Source organism: Staurois parvus, unplaced genomic scaffold, assembly GCF_062004578.1.
Source record: "Staurois parvus isolate SC_StPar_1 unplaced genomic scaffold, SC_StPar_1.0 ptg002191l, whole genome shotgun sequence".
NCBI classification, from domain to species: domain Eukaryota; kingdom Metazoa; phylum Chordata; class Amphibia; order Anura; family Ranidae; genus Staurois; species Staurois parvus.
The window spans coordinates 39,406-65,021 of record NW_028319987.1 but is presented as its reverse complement, the minus strand read 5'-3'; the positions used below and the strand labels follow the sequence as shown (position 1 = coordinate 65,021).

At 50.8% G+C, this 25,616-nt stretch overlaps 2 protein-coding genes across 2 annotated transcripts in view; both read left to right on the top strand.

The window, feature by feature from the left end:
- Positions 1–9,817, top strand: part of LOC149431650 (RNA-binding protein Nova-2-like) — a 59,233-nt gene extending 49,416 nt beyond the window's left edge. The window contains exon 5 of the mRNA XM_089665432.1: positions 8,707–9,817. Within this exon, the coding sequence (XP_089521558.1) occupies positions 8,707–9,549 (843 nt within the window). The 3' untranslated portion in view covers positions 9,550–9,817. The remainder of the gene's footprint in view (positions 1–8,706) is intronic.
- Positions 9,818–9,963: 146 nt separating this feature from the next.
- LOC149431649 (uncharacterized) lies at positions 9,964–12,145 on the top strand. The gene has a single exon (XM_089665431.1). It carries the CDS (start codon positions 10,929–10,931, stop codon positions 12,033–12,035), a length of 1,107 nt encoding a protein of 368 aa, XP_089521557.1. The 5' UTR covers positions 9,964–10,928; the 3' UTR covers positions 12,036–12,145.
- The last annotated feature ends 13,471 nt before the right edge of the window (positions 12,146–25,616 follow it).

Sequence of the window (25,616 nt, the reverse complement as noted above, 5' to 3'; positions counted from 1 at the left end):
TCCCCCACCACTGCGTCTACACTCCTCAACATTACCCCACCACTGCGTCTACACTCCTCAACATTCCCCCACCACTGCGTCTACACTCCTCAACATTCCCCCACCACTGCGTCTACACTCCTCAACATTACCCCACCACTGCGTCTACACTCCTCAACATTACCCCACCACTGCGTCTACACTCCTCCAACATTCCCCCACCACTGCGTCTACACTCCTCAACATTCCCCCACCACTGCGTCTACACTCCTCAACATTCCCCCACCACTGCGTCTACACTCCTCAACGTAACCCCACCACTGCGTCTACACTCCTCAACATTACCCCACCACTGCGTCTATACGCCTCCAACATTCCCCCACCACTGCGTCTACACTCCTGAACATTCCCCCACCACTGCGTCTACACTCCTCAACATTCCCCCACCACTGCGTCTACACTCCTCAACATTACCCCACCACTGCGTCTACACTCCTCCAACATTCCCCCACCACTGCGTCTACACTCCTCAACATTCCCCCACCACTGCGTCTACACTCCTCAACATTACCCCACCACTGCGTCTACACTCCTCAACATTACCCCACCACTGCGTCTACACTCCTCCAACATTCCCCCACCACTGCGTCTACACTCCTCAACATTCCCCCACCACTGCGTCTACACTCAACGGTACCCCACCACTGCGTCTACACTCCTCAACGTTACCCCACCACTGCGTCTATACGCCTCCAACATTCCCCCACCACTGCGTCTACACTCCTCCAACATTCCCCCACCACTGCGTCTACACTCCTCAACGTTCCCCCACCACTGCGTCTACACTCCTCCAACATTCCCCCACCACTGCGTCTACACTCCTCAACATTACCCCACCACTGCGTCTACACTCCTCCAACATTCCCCCACCACTGCGTCTACACTCCTCCAACATTACCCCACCACTGCGTCTACACTCCTCAACGTTCCCCCACCACTGCGTCTACACTCCTCCAACATTCCCCCACCACTGCGTCTACACTCCTCAACATTACCCCACCACTGCGTCTACACTCCTCCAACATTCCCCCACCACTGCGTCTACACTCCTCCAACATTACCCCACCACTGCGTCTACACTCCTCAACATTCACCAACCACTGCGTCTACACTCCTCAATGGTACCCCACCACTGCGTCTACACTCCTCCAACATTCCCCCACCACTGCGTCTACACTCCTCAACGTTCCCCCACCACTGCGTCTACACTCCTCAACATTACCCCACCACTGTGTCTACATTCCTCAACATTCCCCCAGCACTGCGTCTACACTCCTCCAACATTCCCCCACCACTGCGTCTACACTCCTCAACGTTCCCCCACCACTGCGTCTACACTCCTCAACATTACCCCACCACTGTGTCTACATTCCTCAACATTCCCCCAGCACTGCGTCTACACTCCTCAACATTCCCCCAGCACTGCGTCTACACTCCTCCAACATTCCCCCACCACTGCGTCTACACTCCTCAACGTTCCCCCACCACTGCGTCTACACTCCTCACCATTACCCCACCACTGCGTCTACACTCCTCAACATTCCCCCACCACTGCGTCTACACTCCTCCAACATTACCCCACCACTGCGTCTACACTCCTCAACGTTCCCCCACCACTGCGTCTACACTCCTCCAACATTACCCCACCACTGCGTCTACACTCCTCAACATTACCCCACCACTGCGTCTACACTCCTCAACATTACCCCACCACTGCGTCTACACTCCTCAACATTCCCCCACCACTGCGTCTACACTCCTCAATGGTACCCCACCACTGCGTCTACACTCCTCCAACATTACCCCACCACTGTGTCTACACTCCTCACCATTCCCCCACCACTGCGTCTACACTCCTCAATGGTACCCCACCACTGCGTCTACACTCCTCAACATTCACCAACCACTGCGTCTACACTCCTCAACATTCCCCCACCACTGCGTCTACACTCCTCAACGTTACCCCACCACTGCGTCTACACGCCTCCAACATTCCCCCACCACTGCGTCTACACTCCTCAACATTACCCCACCACTGCGTCTACACTCCTCAACATTCCCCCACCACTGCGTCTACACTCCTCCAACATTCCCCCACCACTGCGTCTACACTCCTCAGCGTTCCCCCACCACTGTGTCTACACTCCTCCAACATTCCCCCACCACTGCGTCTACACTCCTCAACATTACCCCACCACTGCGTCTACACTCCTCCAACATTCCCCCACCACTGCGTCTACACTCCTCCAACATTACCCCACCACTGCGTCTACACTCCTCAACATTACCCCACCACTGCGTCTACACTCCTCAACATTACCCCACCACTGCGTCTACACTCCTCAACATTCCCCCACCACTGCGTCTACACTCCTCCAACATTCCCCCACCACTGCGTCTACACTCCTCAACGTTCCCCCACCACTGCGTCTACACTCCTCATTACCCCACCACTGCGTCTACACTCCTCAACGTTCCCCCACCACTGCGTCTACACTCCTCCAACATTACCCCACCACTGCGTCTACACTCCTCAACGTTCCCCCACCACTGCGTCTACACTCCTCCAACATTACCCCACCACTGCGTCTACACTCCTCAACATTACCCCACCACTGCGTCTATACTCCTCAACGTTACCCCACCACTGCGTCTACACTCCTCAACATTCCCCCACCACTGCGTCTACACTCCTCAACATTCCCCCACCACTGCGTCTACACTCCTCAATGGTACCCCACCACTGCGTCTACACTCCTCCAACATTACCCCACCACTGTGTCTACACTCCTCACCATTCCCCCACCACTGCGTCTACACTCCTCCAACATTACCCCACCACTGCGTCTACACTCCTCAATGGTACCCCACCACTGCGTCTACACTCCTCAACATTCACCAACCACTGCGTCTACACTCCTCAACATTCCCCCACCACTGCGTCTACACTCCTCAACGTTACCCCACCACTGCGTCTATACGCCTCCAACATTCCCCCACCACTGCGTCTATACGCCTCCAACATTCCCCCACCACTGCGTCTACACGCCTCCAACATTCCCCCACCACTGCGTCTACACTCCTCAACATTCCCCCACCACTGCGTCTACACTCCTCAACGTTACCCCACCACTGCATCTACACTCCTCAATGGTACCCCACCACTGCGTCTACACTCCTCAATGGTACCCCACCACTGCGTCTACACTCCTCAACATTACCCCACCACTGCGTCTACACTCCTCAACGTTCCCCCACCACTGCGTCTACACTCCTAAACATTACCCCACCACTGCGTCTACACTCCTCATTACCCCACCACTGCGTCTACACTCCTCAACGTTCCCCCACCACTGCGTCTACACTCCACCAACATTACCCTACCACTGCGTCTACACTCCTCAATGGTACCCCACCACTGCGTCTACACTCCTCAATGGTACCTGATCAATATTGACCTCAATGCTGAGAAATCCAGGCATACCATCAGGGATGCGTGTGATTGGCCCTTATGTTTATTCTGCAGCAGGTTATTGGGGGTCACAATACTGATCACAGGATATGAGGGGGAGGGAGGTCACCCCAATACTGATCACAGGATATGGGGGGTGGGGAGGGATCACTTTAAGTATTGATTGGATTTCTCTTAATTTACTTTCCATTTTCCTCATTGATAATAATAAACCATTTTAACACTTCGATTTCTGAAAGCATTCTTCATTTACAGCATCACCCTGCCTAAGACTTCTGCACAGTACAGTGTGTATATACAGTCAGGTCCATAAATATTGGGACATCAACACAATTGTAACATTTTTGGCTCTATACACCACAATGGATTTGAAATGAAACGAACAAGATGTGCTTTAACTGCAGACTGTCAGCTTTAATTTGAGGGTATTTACATCCAAATCAGGTGAACGGTGTAGGAATTACAACAGTTTGCATAGGTGCCTCCCACTTCTTAAGGGACCAAAAGTAATGGGACAGAATAACAATCATAAATCAAACTTTCACTTTTTAATACTTGGTTACAAATCCTTTGCAGTCAATTACAGCCTGAAGTGTGGAACGCATAGACATCCCCAGACGCTGGGTGTCATCCCTGGTGATGCTCTGCCAGGCCTTTACTGCAACTGTCTTCAGTTCCTGCTTGTTCTTGGGGCATTTTCCCTTCAGTTTTGTCTTCAGCAAGTGAAATGCTCAGTCGGATTCAGGTCAGGTGATTGGCCATTGCAGAACATTCCACTTCTTTGGTGTCTTTTGCAGTCTGCTTTTGGTCATTGTCCATCTGCACTGTGAAGCGTCCAATGAGTTGTGAAGCATTTGGCTGAATATGAGCCGATAATATTCCCGAAACACTTCACAATTCATCCGGCTGCTTCTGTCAGCCGTCACATCATCAATAAATACAAGAGAAGCAGTTCCATTGGCAGCCATACATGCCCACGCCATGACACTACCACCACCATGATCACTGATGAGGTGGTATGCTGAGGACCATGAGCAGTTCCTTCTCCATCCTCTTCTCTTCCCATCACTCTGGTACAAGTTGATGTCGGTCTCATCTGTCCATAGGATGTTGTTCCAGAACTGTGAAGGCTTTTTTACATGTCGTTTGGCAAACTCTAATCTGGCCTTCCTGTGTTTGAGGCTCACCAATGGTTTCCATCTTGTGGTGAACCCTCTGTATTCACTCTGGTGAAGTCTTCTCTTGATTGGTGACTTTGACACACATACACCTACCTCCTGGAGAGTGTTCTTGATCCGGCCAACTGTTGTGAAGGGTGTTTTCTTCACCAGGGAAAGAATTCTTCGCTCATCCACCACAGTTGTTTTCCGTGGTCTTCCTGGTCTTTTGGTGTTGCTGAGCTCACCGGTGCGTTCCTTCTTTTAAAGAATGTTCCAAACAGTTGTTTTGGCCACGCCTCATGTTTTTGCTATCTCTCTGATGGGTTTGTTTTGTTTTTTCAGCCTAATGATGGCTTCACTGATAGTGACAGCTCTTTGGGTCTCATCTTGAGAGTTGACAGCAACAGATTCCAAATGCAAATAGCACACTTGAAATGAACTCTGGACCTTTTATCTGCTCATTGTAATTGGGATAATGAGGGAATAACACACACCTGGCCATGGAACAGCTGAGAAGCCAATTGTCCCATTACTTTTGGTCCCTTAACAAGTGGGAGGCACATATGCAAACTGTTGTCATTCCTACACCGTTCACCTGATTTGGATGTAAATACCCTCAAATTAAAGCTGACAGTCTGCAGTTAAAGCACATCTTGTTCGTTTCATTTCAAATCCATTGTGGTGTATAGAGCCAAAAATGTTAGAATTGTGTCCATGTCCCAATATTTATGGACCTGACTGTATATATATATGGGAGTGTCCAGAGTGGTCAGCCAGTAAATAGAAGGGGAATGTTTATCCCGGTCACGTTGGACGGATTATAACATCAATGGCAGAACGGCTCCACATCTGACAGTGAAATCTTCCCAACATAAAACCAAGTATCATTATAATCATGGAGGAGGGGGAGGGGCGGACTGACAACTCATGGGGCCCCTGGGCAATAGGGGATCATGGGGCCTCTGTGTCCTTGCCCACACTCAAAGCACACCCAAAAAAGCCTATAAAAAGGTACCAGGGGCATTTCATGGGGCCCCCTACTGACCCCGGGCCCTCGGGCAGTGCTTGAGTGCTGGAATAGTCAGTCCGCCCCTGGGAGGGGGTATAACAAAATGGTCGGCTGACACTCCCGCCCCCCCCCTGCAATGATGTGCCTGCGTTGTGGTAGCAGCGCCCGTCTCTCATGGTCCTGGAGGTGACAAATGTTGGCTGGAGAGGGATTGGGGCGTTCCATATAGTTGTCGGCGGTGGGCCGATGTGACTGACAACCGGCATCGTTCTGCACACACTGACCTCCGTTCATATTTGTCGCACAACACTGGCTGTCAATTCACTCACATTAGTGGCTACTTTGTTACACAGGGCCAGCTTCCCCGAACCACAGCCCAGTGTTTCAGCACTGATACCAAAACTGCCCCCCCTTCTTGGTTTAATTAGGTCAAGTCAGAATTCACTCCCCGCTGTCCCTCCTGACCCTCCCCTCCATGTCTTTTCCCTGATTGGTGGTCGATAGGTAGAAGAATGATATGGCATCAGTGGTCAGTATGAGGAAAAGGTCCCCTGGTAATGGTGTCAGTGAGAGGAAAATATAGGCAGCTTTGTGTGCACTAGAGGCTCTAGATGGGGGTGGGTGGTTGGCAGGCTCTAGATGGGGGTGGGTGGTTGGCAGGCTCTAGATGGGGGTGGGCGGATGGCAGGCTCTAGATGGGGGTGGGCGGTTGGCAGGCTCTAGATGGGGGTGGGCGGTTGGCAGGCTCTAGATGGGGGTGGGCGGTTGGCAGGCTCTAGATGGGGGTGGGCGGTTGGCAGGCTCTAGATGGGGGTGGGCGGATGGCAGGCTCTAGATGGAGGTGGGCGGATGGCAGGCTCTAGATGGAGGTGGGCGGATGGCAGGCTCTAGATGGGGGTGAGCGGATAGCAAGCTCTAGATGGGGGTGGGCGGATGACAGGCTCTAGATGGAGGTGGGCGGACGGCAAGCTCTAGATGGAGGTGGGCGGATGGCAGGCTCTAGATGGAGGTGGGCGGATGGCAGGCTCTAGATGGGGGTGAGCGGATAGCAAGCTCTAGATGGAGGTGGGCGGATGACAGGCTCTAGATGGAGGTGGGCGGACGGCAAGCTCTAGATGGAGGTGGGCGGATGGCAGGCTCTAGATGGGGGTGAGCGGATAGCAGGCTCTAGATGGAGGTGGGCGGACGGCAGGCTCTAGATGGGGGTGGGCGGACGGCAGGCTCTAGATGGGGGTGGGCGGATGGCAGGCTCTAGATGGAGGTGGGTGTCACTGTGGAGGGATTGTGATTCTGTAAGGGGTTAGGGACAACTGTAGGGAACAAGATTTGTGGAAAGGGGCTGGAGGTGTCTCCAGGGAGCTTTGCAGGTGCACTGTGGGACACTGTTGGATTTTGGGACCTTAAACGGGGGACTGGACAGCACTGAAGGAGATTAAGGGTAACTGTGGGGGCTCTCAGGAGCCAGGGAGCATTGTAACCCTAATCCATCACCACACCGTACCAAAAACGAATCCATCAACACACCATAACCAATACTAATCCATCACCACACCGTACCCAATATCAATCCACCACCACACCGTACCCGATACTAATCCATCACCACACCGTACCCGATACTAATCAATTACCACACCGTACCCAATACTAATCAATTACCACACCGTACCCGATGCCAATCCATCACCAAATTGTACCCGATACTAACCTATCACCAAACCGTACCCGATACTAATCCATCACCACACCGTACCCGATACCAATCCATCACCACACCGTACCCGATACTAATCCATCACCACACCGTACCCGATACTAATCCACCACCACATAGTACCCGATACTAATCCATCACCACACCGTACCCGATACTAATCCATCACCACACCGTACCCGATACCAATCCATCACCACACCGTACCCGATACCAATCCATCACCACACCGTACCCGATACTAATCCATCACCACACCGTACCCCATACTAATCCATCACCACACTGTACCCGATACCAATCCATCACCACACCTGAAACTAATCCATCACCACACCGTACCCGATACTAATCCATCACCACACCGTACCCGATACCAATCCATCACCACACCGTACCCGATACCAATCCATCACCACACCGTACCCGATACCAATCCATCACCACACCGTACCCGATACCAATCCATCACCACACCGTACCCGATACTAATCCATCACCACACCGTACCCCATACTAATCCATCACCACACTGTACCCGATACCAATCCATCACCACACCATACTAATCCATCACCACACCGTACCCGATACCAATCCATCACCACACCGTACCCGATACCAATCCATCACCACACCGTACCCGATACCAATCCATCACCACACCGTACCCGATACTAATCCATCACCACACCGTACCCGATACTAATCCATCACCACACCGTACCCGATACTAATCCATCACCACACCGTACCCGATACCAATCCATCACCACACCGTACCCGATACCAATCCATCACCACACCGTACCCGATACCAATCCATCACCCCACCGTACCCGATACCAATCCATCACCACACCGTACCCGATACCAATCCATCACCACACCGTACCCGATACCAATCCATCACCACACCGTACCCGATACTAATCCATCACCACACCGTACCCAATACTAATCAATCACCACACCGTACCCGATGCCAATCCATCACCACACCGTACCCGATACTAATCCATCACCACACTGTACCCGATACTAATCCATCACCACACTGTACCCGATACCAATCCATCACCACACCGTACCCGATACCAATCCATCACCACACCGTACCCGATACTAATCCATCACCACACCATACTAATCCATCACCACACCGTACCCGATACTAATCCATCACCACACTGTACCTGAAACTATTTTGCACACCACAATACATCTAATACCAATTCCTTACCACACTGTTTAATCATTTTACATTCACCACATCTTCATTCATTTTCTCTCCTCCCAACTCAATTTTCAGGCTAAACTTATTGTTCCCAACACAACAGCCGGCCTCATCATTGGGAAAGGTGGAGCAACTGTCCGTAGTATCATGGAGGAATCTGGAGCGTGGGTCCAGCTCTCCCAGAAACCAGCAGGTCCAAATCTCCAGGAACGGGTGGTGACAGTGAGTGGGGAAGCTGCTCAGGTTCAGCGTGCAGTAAGAAGCATCATACACAAAGCAAAAGAGGACCCGCCTCAGGGCACTTCTTATCTCAACATCAGCTACACCAACACCCAGGGTCCTGTGGCCAACTCCAACCCTACAGGATCCCCATATGCTGGAGGGACAGCTGAGGCAGCCATTGCCCCATTCCCAGCTACACCAGCCGCTTCAGCTGCAATATCTGGTGGAGATCTTCTGGCCATCTCAACAGCACTGAATACTTTAGCCAGCTATGGTTACAGCACAGGTTTAGGATTTAATCCATTGGTTGGTGGTGTCCATCCAGCAGCTGTCAGTCTTCTAGCTTCTTACACAGGTGAAGCGGGTTCCACGCTGGGCTTGGGAGGTGGAGGAATCCTAATGGAGAAGCTAGCTGCTGAAAGTGTTGCTGGCAAGGAGACTCTGGAGATGGCTGTACCAGAAACCCTGGTAGGTGCAATACTGGGGAAAGGTGGAAAGACATTGGTTGAATACCAAGAGCTGACTGGAGCTCGCATACAGATCTCCAAGAAAGGGGAATTTGTCCCTGGAACAAGAAGCAGAAAAGTGACCATTACAGGTCCACCGGGGGCCACACAAGCAGCACAATACTTGATTGGGCAGAGAGTGGCCTACGAGCAAGGTGTACGGTCAAGCAACCCACAAAAGGTTGGCTAACAGAAGACATTTGGTGGGAGAGGTCGGTGCGTGTGGGGGAATGGATGGTGGAACTGGGAAAGGCAAAGGGTCGCCTCTGGGGTGGATAGGACACGTCTATTGGAACACTGCTGAAACCTTCAGGGAAGTCGGGTCAGCCTGGCTTCAGCTGTTTGAATTGTTGTATGAAGGCTACCTAGTCCCAATCACAAGGAAATGTGTTAACCCTACAAATGTGAAATGTTAATTATTAATAAAATAGCAATAAAGGCAAATTTTGCACTGTAAAGCATTCGCCCAGTAAGGCACCCTACTCCATAACAGCAGGGTGACACAAAAATGAAATACCCCAAGGTGTCTGAGAAAACAAACTGTCTACAATGGATCTACCAATATTCCTCCACAGCAGGGTTACACCAGCAGGTCATGCGACTCAATGGGTAGCACAGGGGCCCCTCTCCTCACTGTCAGGTGGTGAGATGTATGGACAGAGAATGTCCTATATGTCCTCATCATCTCATAACCCAATAGCCTTCAGACTTGATGAAGTGTGCCAAACTCTCCCTTTTCTGTCCCAAAATTGTGCCAAATTTCTTGTTAGTGACTTCCGGGGTGAAGGGATTCAGCACGTCACCAACCCTTCATAGACAGGATGATCTCTAGGGCTGCTTTGATGCTAAAATAAGTAAAAAGCCAAACTTGTATATTTTTAAGCAGATGTAGGTATTTGCTAAGGCTATAAAGATGTTTTACCATTGGTTGGAATTTAGCTACAATCTGTAAAGTTGACTTTATAGTGAATATTTAAGGTGATCCACCATACGCCCAAAACAAGCTGTATATAGTTATGTGTATGGCAGTGAAGGTCCATAGTGATAGGATACTTGCTCCTCTTTCCAGCTCCAGGGTGCTCTATGTATATATCCTGTGCCAAACTGCGCCTGGGCTATAGAGGCGAGTATACCCGAGAAGACGAATATACTGTATGTACTAAGCACTCTGATCTCTCCCTGGAGACCATTCATTGCACCGTTATCACAGCCATGTCTGCTCCAGAAGCTTCCACATACAGACCTTGTGTGCTAGAACTCGACTGCTCTGTATATATGGTTGCTTTTACTTTAGGTGCTCCCGTCTGGGGCTCCTCTACCTTTGGATGAAGCTGTTAAAAAACTTGGAGATATTGCACAGACAGAAGAGGAAAAGTGGTTATCATCCATAGGGAAAGCATAGAGTTCATAATTTCTACTAAAGCAGTGTTAACCACCTAGAGTAGCATTCCTAATCTGACCGCCATTGGTAGACAGGATGTTTGCAGGAAGGCCTGGGGTAACATTCCTAATCTGACCGCCATTGGTAGACGGAATGTTTGCAGGAAGGCCTGGGGTAACATTCCTAATATGACCGCCATTGGTAGACGGGATGTCTGTAGGAAGGCCTGGGGTAACATTCCTAATCTGACCGCCATTGGTAGACGGAATGTTTGCAGGAAGGCCTGGGGTGACATTCCTAATATGACCGCCATTGGTAGACGGGATGTCTGTAGGAAGGCCTGGGGTGACATTCCTAATCTGACCATCATTGGTAGACGGGATGTCTGTAGGAAGGCCTGGGGTAACATTCCTAATCTGACCGCCATTGGTAGACGGGATGTCTATAGGAAGGCCTGGGGTGACATTCCTAATATGACCGCCATTGGTAGACGGGATGTCTATAGGAAGGCCTGGGGTAACATTCCTAATCTGACCATCATTGGTAGAGGGGATGTCTATAGGAAGGCCTGGGGTAACATTCCTAATCTGACTGCCACTGGTAGACGGGATGTTTGCAGGAAGGCATGGGGTGACATTCCTAATCTGACTGCCATTGGTAGACGGGATGTCTATAGGAAGGCCTGGGGTAACATTCCTAATCTGACCATCATTGGTAGACGGGATGTCTGTAGGAAGGCCTGGGGTAACATTCCTAATCTGACTGCCACTGGTAGACGGGATGTTTGCAGGAAGGCCTGGGGTAACATTCCTAATCTGACCATCATTGGTAGACGGGATGTCTGTAGGAAGGCCTGGGGTAACATTCCTAATCTGACTGCCACTGGTAGACGGGATGTTTGCAGGAAGGCCTGGGGTAACATTCCTAATCTGACCATCATTGGTAGACGGGATGTCTGTAGGAAGGCCTGGGGTAACATTCCTAATCTGACTGCCACTGGTAGACGGGATGTTTGCAGGAAGGCCTGGGGTAACATTCCTAAACTGGCTGCCATTGGTAGACAGGAGTTTGGTAGGAAGGCCTGGGGTGGCATGTCTTATCTGACTGCTATTGGTAGACAGAATATTTTAGGAAGGCCTGGGGTCTTTTACATTGCCTGCAGTATATTAACACTTGTAGGAGCTGAGAAGATAGCCTCACCTTTATTACACTTCTCCAGCCCCCATAGAGTACATGGAAAATTCTGGAGTTTAGGGAAGCTCAAACACTGGAAATCTGGATGGTCACCAGACTGAGCACAGGGCCAGGAGAGAAAAGGTGACATGTACCTTGAGATCCTTATTATTGTGCACTGTTGCCCCATGATACGGGCTGCAATTCATCTAATAAATCAATTATCTGGTAACACTGTGTGTGTGATGTCATTTCCACTTCATCTTACAACTGCCATCATCCGCAAATACCACCCCGGGGCAGTTACACCCATCATGTATAAACGGGCCAAGACTCACAGGGCATGACTACTCCCATCATGTACAGCATCTCCCAGAAGTGGGTCCAACCTTCCCCCGGACTGTATACAATGTATATATACAGTTGTGTTGAAAATACTAGCAGTCAGACATCACTAACCGGATCAATCACTGTTTTTGGTGGAAATGATATTTCTACATGGCAAATAATTTCCTAGCAGGTGTAGTAGAGTCATAGAAATCCAACAGACCCAACAGTCATGACATGCATGCTGCTGATTCTGTGTCATTGAATCACTCATTGAAAGGGGCGTGTTCACAATAATAGCCGTGTGGAGTTCTATTAGTGAGGTCATTCATTCTTTGGTGGCAATTATTGCCCTTATTTAAGGAAGGAAGGCAGCAAATGTTGGACATGCTGGTTACAGTGCATTTCTCTCTGAAATTCTGAGGAAAATGGGTGGTTCCAGACATTGTTCAGAAGAACAGCGTACCTTGATTAAAAAGTTGATTGGAGGGGAAAACATATAAAGAAGTGCAGAAAATGATCGGCCGCTCAGCTAAAATGATGGCAAATGTTTTAAAATGGCAACCAAAACCTGAAAGACGTGGAAGAAAGCGAAAAACTACCATTGGAATGGATAGAATAGCCAACATGGGGCGGACTCAGCCAACAATCAGCTCCAGGAAGATTAAAGAAGGTGTGACGTTCCCTGTGAGGACTCAGCCAACAATCAGCTCCAGGAAGATGAAAGAAGGTGTGACGGTCCCTGTGAGGACTGTTACAATTAGAAGACGCCTATGTGAAGCCAAGCTATCTGCAAGAAGTCCCCGCAAAGTCCCACTGTTGGGAAAAAGACGTGTGCTGAAGAGGTTACAATCTGCCAAAGAGCACATTGACTGGCCTAAAGAGAAATGGCCCAACATTTTGTGGACTGATGGAAGTAAGATTGTTCTTTTTGGGTCTAGTGGGTGGAGACAGTTTGTCAGACGACCCCAAACACTGAATTCAAGCCACAGTACACTGTGAAGACCGTGAAGCATGGTGGTGCAAGCATCATGATATGGGGATGTTTCTCATACTACGGTGTTGGGCCTATTTATCGCATACCAGGGATCATGGATCAGTTTGAATCCATCAGAAAACTTGAAGAGGTCATGCTGCCTTATGCTGAAGAGGAAATGCCCTTGAAATGGGGGTTCCAACAAGACAACGACCCCAAACACACCAGTAAACGTGCAACATCTTGGTTCCAGACCAACAAGATGGACGTTATGGAGTGGCCAGCCCAATCCCCGGATCTTCATCCAATAGAAAACTTGTGGGGTGACATCAAAAATGCAGTTTCTGAGGCCAAACCAAGAAATAGAGAAGAACTGTGGAATGTGGTCCAATCATCCTGGGCTGGAATACCTGATCACAGGGGCCAGAAGTTGGGGGACTCCATGCAACACAGATGTACAGCAGTTCTCAGAAACAGTGCGACTACAACCAAATATTCATGAAGTCATTCAAAGGAAAGCAAAATCTTCAAACATTTCTCAGTTTATATAGTGAATGTTGGAGTTTGGAAAGAAGAATACAAACACGGCCATTTTTTTGAACCGTCTAATATTCACTTTTCTTCCATTTTTTTAGAGGAACAACACAAATTTGATGTATTTTTCTTCATGTTGTGATTTGGAATAGAATGTGTCGTGTTCCCAATGCATTTGTGTGGATGGAAATAAAAGCTATTAGAAGGATTTGCAGCTTTAGTCACTTTTTTCATCACACGGATATTATTTTGAACACAACTATGTGTATATATATATTTATTTATCTCCCAGAAGTGAGTACACCCCTAAGTGACAAGGTCCAAATTGGGCCCAATCAGCCATTTTCCCTCCCCGGTGTCATGCGACTTGTTGGTGTCACAAGGTCTCAGGTGTGAATGGGGAGCAGGTGGGTTACATTTGGTGTTGTCGCTCTCACTCTCTCATACTGGTCACTGGAAGTTCAACATGGCACCTCATGGCAAAGAACTCTCTGAGGATATGAAAAAAAGAATTGTTGCTCTACATAAAGATGGCCTGGGCTATAAGGAGATTGCTAAGACCCTGACACCTGCAGCACGGGGGCCAAGACCATACAGTGGTGTAACAGGATGGGTTCCACTCAGAACAGGCCTCGCCATGGTCCACCAAAGAAGTTGAGTGCACGTGCTCAGCGTCATATCCGGTTGTCTTTGGGAAATAGATGTTGGAGTGCTGCCAGCATTGCTGCAGAGGGTGAAGGGGTGGGGGGTCAGCCTGTCAGTGGTGCCAGCATTGCTGCAGAGGGTGTAGGGGTGGGGGATCAGCCTGTCAGTGGGGCCAGCATTGCTGCAGAGGGTGTAGGGGTGGGGGGTCAGCCTGTCAGTGGTGCCAGCATTGCTGCAGAGGGTGTAGGGGTGGGGGATCAGCCTGTCAGTGGGGCCAGCATTGCTGCAGAGGGTGTAGGGGTGGGGGGTCAGCCTGTCAGTGGTGCCAGCATTGCTGCAGAGGTTGAAGAGTTGGGGGGTCAGCCTGTCAGTACTCAGACCATACGCCGCACACTGCATCAAAATTGGTCTGCATGGTTGTCATCCCAGAAGGAAGCCTCTTCTAAAGGTGATGCACAAGAAAGCCCGCAAACAGTTTGCTGAAGACCAGCAGACTGAGGACATGGATTACTGGAACTGTCTCCTGTGGTCTGATGACACCAACATCAACTGATTGGGTTCAGATGGTGTCAAGTGTGTGTGGCGGCAACCAGGTGAGGAGTACAAAGACAAGTGTGTCTTGCCTACAGTCAAGCATGGTGGTGGGGGTGTCATGGTCTGGGGCTGCATGGTGGTGGGAGTGTCATGGTCTGGGGCCGCATGGTGGTGGGGGTGTCATGGTCTGGGGCTGCATGGTGGTGGGAGTGTCATGGTCTGGGGCCGCATGGTGGTGGGGGTGTCATGGTCTGGGGCTGCATGGTGGTGGGAGTGTCATGGTCTGGGGCCGCATGGTGGTGGGGGTGTCATGGTCTGGGGCTGCATGAGTGCTGCCGGCACTGGGGGGCTACAGTTCATTGAGGGAACCATGAATGCCAACATGTACTGTGACATACTGAAGCAGAGCATGATCTCCTCCCTTCGGAGACTGGGCTGCAGGGCGATATTCCAACATAACGACCCCAAACACACCTCCCAGACCACCACTGCCTTGCTGAAGAAGCTGAGGGTAAAGGTGATGGACTGGCCAAGCATGTCTCTAGACCTGAACCCTATTTAGCATCTGTGGGGCATCCTCAAATGGAAGGTGGAGGAGCGTAAGGTCTCGAACATCCACCAGCTCCGTGATGTTGTCATGGAGGAGGGGAAGACGGAAGGTGGAGGAGCGTAAGGTCTCGAACATCCACCAGCTCCGTGATGTCGTCATTGAGAAGGGGAAGACGGAAGGTGGAGGAGCGCATCCACCAGCTCCGTGATGTCCTCATGGAGGAGTGGAAGAGGACTCCAGTGGCAACCTGTGAAGCTCTGGTGACCTCCATGCCCAAGAGGGTGAAGGCAGTGCTGGAAAATAATGGCGGACACACAAAATATTTACACTTTGGGCCCAGTTTGGACCTTGTCACTTAGGACTCACTTTTGTTGCCAGCGGTTTAGACATGAATGGCGGTGTGTTGAGTTATTTTCAGGGGACAGCAAATTTCCATGTTATACAAGCTGTACACTGACTACGTCACATTGTAGCAAAGTGTCATTTCTTCAGTGTTGTCGCATGAAAGGAGAGAATCAAATATTTACAAAAATGTGAGGGGTGGACTCACTTCTGGGAGATACTGTATAAATGGGCCGAGACTCACAGGGTATGACTACTCCCATCCTGTATATATGGGCCGAGACTCAAAGGGTATGACTACTCCCATCATGTATAAATGGGCCGAGACTCAGGGTATGACTACTCCCATCCTGTATAAATGGGCCGAGACTCACAGGGTATGACTACTCCCATCCTGTATATATGGGCCAAGACTCACAGGGTATGACTACTCCCATCATGTATAAATGGGCCGAGACTCACAGGGTATGACTACTCCCATCATGTATAAATGGGCCGAGACTCAGGGTATGACTACTCCCATCCTGTATAAATGGGCCGAGACTCAGGGTATGACTACTCCCATCATGTATATATGGGCCGAGACTCACAGGGTATGACTACTCCCATCATGTATATATGGGCCAAGACTCACAGGGTATGACTACTCCCATCATGTATAATTGGGCCAGGACTCACAGGGTATGACTACTCCCATCATGTATAATCGGGGCCAAGACTCGCAGGGTATGACTACTCCCATCATGTATAAATGGGCCGAGACTCACAGGGTATGACTACTCCCATCATGTATAAATGGGCCGAGACTCAGGGTATGACTACTCCCATCCTGTATAAATGGGCCGAGACTCAGGGTATGACTACTCCCATCATGTATATATGGGCCGAGACTCACAGGGTATGACTACTCCCATCATGTATAATTGGGCCAGGACTCACAGGGTATGACTACTCCCATCATGTATAATCGGGGCCAAGACTCGCAGGGTATGACTACTCCCATCATGTATAAATGGGCCAAGACTCGCAGGGTATGACTACTCCCATCATGTATAAAAGGGCTGGGACTCACAGGGTATGACTACTCCCATCATGTATAATTGGGCAGGGACTCACAGGGTATGACTACTCCCATCATGTATAATCGGGCCAAGACTTACAGGGTATGACTACTCCCATCATGTATAATTGGGCCGGGACTCACAGGGTATGACTACTCCCATCATGTATAAATAGGCCGAGACTCACAGGGTATGACTACTCCCATCATGTATAAATAGGCCGAGACTCACAGGGTATAACTACTCCCATCATGTATAATCGGGGCCAAGACTCACAGGGTATGACTACTCCCATCATGTATAATTGGGCCAGGACTCACAGGGTATGACTACTCCCATCATGTATAATCGGGGCCAAGACTCGCAGGGTATGACTACTCCCATCATGTATAATCGGGGCCAAGACTCGCAGGGTATGACTACTCCCATCATGTATAAATGGGCCGAGACTGACAGGGTATAACTACTCCCATCATGAATAATTGGGCCGGGTCTCACAGGATATGACTACTCCCATCCTGTATATATGGGCCAAGACTCACAGGGTATGACTACTCCCATCATGTATAATTGGGCCAGGACTCACAGGGTATGACTACTCCCATCATGTATAAATGGGCCGAGACTCATAGGGTATGACTACTCCCATCATGAGTAAAAGGGCCGGGACTCATAGGGTATGACTACTCCCATCATGAATAAAAGGGCCGGGACTCATAGGGTATGACTACTCCCATTATGTATAATCGGGCCAAGACTCACAGGGTATAACTACTCCCATCATGAATAACTGGGCCAAGACTTACAGGGTATGACTACTCCCATCATGAATAACTGGGCAGGGACTCATAGGGTATGACTACTCCCATCATGTATTATCTTGCCGAGACTCACAGAGTATGACTACTCCCATCATGAATAAAATGGTTAAGACTCACAAGGTATGACTACTCCTTTCTTTGACGATGAGAGTAGTCATACTCTATGAGACCCGACCCTTTTATTCATGATGGGAGGGTCATGACTCGCAGGGTATAACTACTCTTATTCGAATAAAAAGGTTGGGATTGGAACCCAGACCAACCTGACCCTGACCCATCCCTAATCCTGACCCTAATCCTCACCCAATCCTAACCAACTCCAACCCCAAACCAGACCATCCTCAACCCAAACGTAATCCTGACCCAATCCTGACCAACTCCAGCCCCAACAAACCCCAACCCAGACCATCCTCAACCCAACCCTAACCCTGACCCAATCCTAACCAACTCCAAACCCAACAAGCCCCAACCCAGACCATCCTCATCCCAACCCTAACACAATCCTGACCCACTCCAACACAGACCATCCTCAACCCAACCCTAATCCTGACCAACTCCAACCCCAACAAACCCCAACCCAGACCAACATCAACCCAACCCTAACCCAATCCTAACCAACTCCAACCCCAAACCAGACCATCCTCAACCCAAACGTAATCCTGACCCAATCCTGACCAACTCCAGCCCCAACAAACCCCAACCCAGACCATCCTCAACCCAACCCTAACCCGGACCCAATCCTAACCAACTCCAACCCCAAACCAGACCATCCTCAACCCAACCCTAACCATGACCCAATACTGACCAACTCCAAACCCAACAAGCCCCAACCCAGACCATCCTCATCCCAACCCTAACACAATCCTGACCAACTCCAACACAGACCATCCTCAACCCAACCCTAATCCTGACCAACTCCAACCCCAACAAACCCCAACCCATACCATCCTCAACCCAACCCTAACCCAATCCTGACCAACTCCAACCCCAACAAACCCCAACACAGACTATCCTCAACCCAGCCTAACCCAATCCTGACCAACTCCAACAAACCCCAACCCAGACCATCCTCAACCCAACCCTAACCCAATCCTGACCAACTCCAACCCCAACAAACCCCAACACAGACTATCCTCAACCCAGCCCAACCCTAACCCAATCCTGACCTCCAACCCCAACAAACCCCAACACAGACCATCCTCAACCCAACCCTAAACCAATCCTGACCAACTCCAACCCAGACCATCCTCAACCCAATGCTAACCCTGACCAACTCCAACCCTAACCCAGACCATCCTCAACCCAATCCTAACCCTGACCCAATCCTGATCAACTCAAACCCCAACCCAGACCATCCTCAACCCAACCCTAACCCAATCCTGACCAACTCCAACCCAGCCCAACCCTAACCCAATCCTGACCAACTCCAACCCAGCCCAACCCTAACCCAATCCTGACCAACTCCAACCCTAACCCAGACCATCCTCAACCCAACCCTAACCCCATCCTGACCAACTCAAACCCCAACCCAGACAATCCTCAACCCAACCCTAACCCAATCCTGACCAACTCCAACCCCAACCTAGACCATCCTCAACCCAACCCTAACCCAATCTTGACCAACTCCAACCCTAACCCAGACCATCCTCAACCCAACCCTAATCCTGACCCAATCCTAATCAACTCCAACCCCAACAAACCCCATCCCAGACCATCCTCAACCCAACCCTAACCCTGACCAACTCAGCCCTGATCAACCGAACCTATGATAACTCCAACCCCAAAACCAGACCTAACCAAACCCCAACTGCCTGGAACCCAGACTGTCCTCAAACAGGCCGACCCAAAGCCAGATCGTACCAAACCCAGACTGACCCAACCCAGCAGGGCTCCAGCCCCAACTAACCCCATCCCAGACCGACTCTAAACCAGACTCAATCCTGATCAACTCAACCTTCACTGACTGAACCCAGGAGAGCCCCAATTGACCCCAACTGGAACTCAGACAATCCTCAATCCAACCCTAATCCTGACCATATCAACCCAGACTGACCGAACCCAGACTGACTCAAACCAGAACTGACCCCAAGCCAGAACGTCCCCAACCCAGGATTACTCCAACCCTGAATGACCCCAATGCAGATTGACTGAAACCCCAGCTAACCCCAACCCAGACTGACCCTAAAGCAGACTGATGCTAACTCAGACTGTCCACAACCCAACCCTAACCCAGATTGACTCCAACCCCGACTGACACCAACACGGACCAACACCAACCTAGACGGACACCAACCCAGATGATCCCCAACCAACACCAACCATGACGGTGAAAGATCGTCTTCAACCCCAATTGACCCCAACCCCGACTGACACCAACACAGACCAACACCAACCTGGACGGACACCAACCCACATGATCACCAACCATGACGGAGCAAGATCGTCCTCAACCCCAATTCACCCCAACCCTGAATGCCAGACCAGATCAACTCCAACTCTGACCAACAATAACATGAACCATTACCAACACAGACCTAAAAAAAACCAAATCCTACTGACACCAACCCCTGACTGACCCCAACCCAGGATGACTCCTACCCCAACAAACACCATCACAGACTGACACAAACCACCAACCAACCTCAACCCAGGATGACTCCAGCTCTGACCCCAACAAGGACTAACACCAACCCTGACAAGCTTAGCCCAGGATGACTCCATCCCCAAAAGACCCCAACTCGGGATGATTCCAACTCTGATCCCAACTGACACCAACACCACTCCTGATGACCCCAAGCCAGGATGACTCCAACCCTGATTGACTCCAACCTATATCACCCCCAATCCTGACTGATACCAATCCAGGATGACTCCAACCCCAACCAACATCAGCACGGATCGACATTAACACTGACTGACACCAACCCAGATAGGCTCCAACATAGGATGACTCCAACCCAACTGACAAAACATGGACTGACACCAACCCTGACCGAGGCTAGTCAAGCATGACTCCAACACCAACCAACACAGACTGACACCAACCCCTGAGCAACCCCAACCCAGGATGACTCAACACTTGACTAAAACCAACACCCAGTTTACCACCAACCAGGATGACTCCAACCCCGAACGACACCAAAAAGGACAGACACCAACCCCAACCAATACCAACCCAGATGGTCCCCAACCCTTAGTGACACCAACATGGACCATTCCCAAACCGCACCTACACCAACCCACATTGTCCCCAACCTAGACCGACACCAACCCGAACCGATCCCAACCCTGGTCAACATCAACATAGACTGATACAAACCGCAAATGACCACAACTCAGGGTGACTCCAACCCAAATCCACAATTCAGATCAGCCACAATCCTGACCAATCCAGGATGACCACAACCAACATGGACTCACCAACCCCAACTGATCCAATCCCAGGATCACTCCAACCCTGATCAAGATGATCAGCCCCAACCTTGACTGACACAAACCGCGACCAACCCAGAACACAGGATGACTCCAAAAAAGATGGACACCAACCCCAACCCAGATCTCCGCCAACTATGACCCAAACCAACAAACATGGACCCACCAGCCTCGTCCAACCCCAACTAAGAATGACTCCAACCCCAACCAATACCAGATCATCCCCAACCTTGACTGACACCAACATGGACCATTCCCAAACTCACACCTACTCAACCCACGTCATCCCCGACCAGCAGGGACTGATACAAACCCAAGTGACTACAACCCAAAACCAACCCAGGATGACCCCAACCAACACAGACTCTCCAATCCAATCCAATCCCAGGATCACTCCAACATGACCAACACAGATTGCCCCCAACCCTGACACCAAAACAGACTGGTACCAACCCAGAATGACTGAAACCCGACACCAAAAGAGACCAACACAAACTCTGGCTGACATCAACCAAGGATGACCCCGACCAATACGGATCGCCCTCAACCTTAAATGACACAACCTTGACTGACAACAAGATGGACTGACTCAAACTCCAACCCAGATCGCCCCCTCAACTCCCTACGACCCAGATCATCCTCAAATGACACCACCATGGACTGACACCAACTCCAATCCAGATCGCACTTAACTTTGACCAACCCAGATCATTCCCAACTGACACCAACACCAACCCTGATTGCCCTCAACTCCAACCAACCCAGATTGCCCTCAACTCCAACCAACCCAGAACATCCACAACTGACACCAACATGGACTGACACCAACTCCAACCCAGATAGCGCTCAACTCCGACCAACCCAGAACATCCCCAACTGACACCAACATGGACTGACACCAACTCCAACCCAGATAGCGCTCAACTCCGACCAACCCAGAACATCCCCAACTGACACCAACATGGACTGACACCAACTCCAACCCAGATCGCCCTCAACTCAAACCAACCCAGATCATCCCCAACTGACACTAACCCTGATTGTCCTCAACTACGACCAACCCAGATCATCCCCAACTGACACCAACATGGACTGACACCTAGTACAACCCAGATCACCCTCAACTCCAACAAAGTCAGATCGCCCCTCAACTCCAACCAACCCAGATCATCCCCAACTGACACTAACATGGACTGACACCGACTCCAACTCAGATCGCCATCAACTACGACAAACCCAGATCATCCACAACTGACACCAACATGGACTGACACCGACTACAACCCAGATTGCCCTCAACTCCGACCAATCCAGATCATGCCCAACTGACACCAACATGGACTGACACCGACTACAACCCAGATCACCCTCAACTCCGACCAATCCAGATCATCCCCAACTGACACCAACATGGACTGACACCAAGTACAACCCAGATCACCCTCAACTCCAACCAACCCAGATCATCCCCAACTGACACCAACATGGACTGACACCAAGTACAACCCGGATCGCCCTCAACTCCGACCAACCCAGAGCATCCCCAACTGACACCAAACATGGACTGACACCAAGTACAACCCAGATCATCCCCAACTGACACCAACATGGACTGACACAGACTCCAACCCAGATGGCCCTCAACTCTGACCAACCCAGATCATCCCCAACTGACACCAACATGGAATGACACCAAGTACAACCCAGATCACCCTCAACCCAGATCATCCCCAACTGACACCAACATGGACTGACACCGACTCCAACCCAGATGGCCCTCAACTCCGACCAACCCAGATCATCCCCAACTGACACCAACATGGACTGACACCGACTCCAACCCGAATCGCCCTCAACTCCGACCAACCCAGATCGCCCCTCAACTCCGACCAACCCAGAGCATCCCCAACTGACACCAACATGGACTGACACCGACTACAACCCAGATCATCCCCAACTGGCACCAACATGGACTGACACCGACTCCAACCCAGATCGCCCTCAACTCCAACCAACTCAGATCATCCCTAACTGACACCAACATGGACTGACACCAAGTACAACCCAGATCACCCTCAACTCCGACCAACCCAGAGCATCCCCAACTGACACCAAACATGGACTGACACCGACTCCAACCCAGATCGCCCTCAACTACGACAAACCCATATCATCCCCAACTGACACTAACATGGACTGACACCGACTCCAACTCAGATCGCCATCAACTACGACAAACCCAGATCATCCCCAACTGACACCAACATGGACTGACACCGACTACAACCCAGATTGCCCTCAACTCCGACCAATCCAGATCATGCCCAACTGACACCAACATGGACTGACACCGACTACAACCCAGATTGCCCTCAACTCCGACCAATCCAGATCATCCCCAACTGACACCAACATGGACTGACACCAAGTACAACCCAGATCACCCTCAACTCCAACCAACCCAGATCATCCCCAACTGACACCAACATGGACTGACACCAAGTACAACCCGGATCACCCTCAACTCCGACCAACCCAGAGCATCCCCAACTGACACCAAACATGGACTGACACCAAGTACAACCCAGATCATCCCCAACTGACACCAACATGGACTGACACCGACTCCAACCCAGATGGCCCTCAACTCTGACCAACCCAGATCATCCCCAACTGACACCAACATGGACTGACACCGACTCCAACCCGGATCGCCCTCAACTCCAACCAACTCAGATCATCCCCAACTGACACCAACATGGACTGACACCAAGTACAACCCAGATCGCCCTCAACTCCGACCAATCCAGATCATCCCCAACTGACACCAACATGGACTGACACCGACTCCAACCCAGATCGCCCTCAACTCCGACCAACCCAGAGCATCCCCAACTGACACCAACATGGACTGACACCGACTACAACCCAGATCATCCCCAACTGGCACCAACAAAGACTGACACCGACTCCAACCCGGATCGCCCTCAACTCCAACCAACTCAGATCATCCCCAACTGACACCAACATGGACTGACACCAAGTACAACCCAGATCGCCCTCAACTCCGACCAATCCAAATCATCCCCAACTGACACCAACATGGACTGACACCGACTCCAACCCAGACCAACCCAGATCATCCCCAACTGACACCAACATGGACTGACACCAAGTACAACCCGGATCACCCTCAACTCCGACCAACCCAGAGCATCCCCAACTGACACCAAACATGGACTGACACCAAGTACAACCCAGATCACCCTCAACCCAGATCATCCCCAACTGACACCAACATGGACTGACACCGACTCCAACCCAGATGGCCCTCAACTCCGACCAACCCAGATCATCCCCAACTGACACCAACATGGACTGACACCGACTCCAACCCGAATCGCCCTCAACTCCGACCAACCCAGATCGCCCCTCAACTCCAACCAACTCAGATCATCCCCAACTGACACCAACATGGACTGACACCAAGTACAACCCAGATCGCCCTCAACTCCGACCAATCCAGATCATCCCCAACTGACACCAACATGGACTGACACCGACTCCAACCCAGATCGCCCTCAACTCCGACCAACCCAGAGCATCCCCAACTGACACCAACATGGACTGACACCGACTACAACCCAGATCATCCCCAACTGGCACCAACAAAGACTGACACCGACTCCAACCCGGATCGCCCTCAACTCCAACCAACTCAGATCATCCCCAACTGACACCAACATGGACTGACACCAAGTACAACCCAGATCGCCCTCAACTCCGACCAATCCAAATCATCCCCAACTGACACCAACATGGACTGACACCGACTCCAACCCAGACCAACCCAGATCATCCCCAACTGACACCAACATGGACTGACACCAAGTACAACCCGGATCACCCTCAACTCCGACCAACCCAGAGCATCCCCAACTGACACCAAACATGGACTGACACCAAGTACAACCCAGATCACCCTCAACCCAGATCATCCCCAACTGACACCAACATGGACTGACACCGACTCCAACCCGAATCGCCCTCAACTCCGACCAACCCAGATCGCCCCTCAACTCCAACCAACCCAGATCATCCCCAACTGACACCAACATGGACTGACACCAACTCCAACCCAGATTGCCCTCAACTCCGATCAATCCAGATCATCCCAACTGACACCAACATGGACTGACACCGACTACAACCCAGATCGCCCTCAACTCCAACCAACTCAGATCATCCCCAACTGACACCAACATGGACTGACACCAAGTACAACCCAGATCGCCCTCAACTCCGACCAACCCAGAGCATCCCCAACTGACACCAAACATAGACTGACACCGACTCCAACCCAGATTGCCCTCAACTCCGATCAATCCAGATCATCCCAACTGACACCAACATGGACTGACTCCAACCCAGATCGCCCTCAACTCCGACCAACCCAGATCATCCCCAACTGACACCAACAT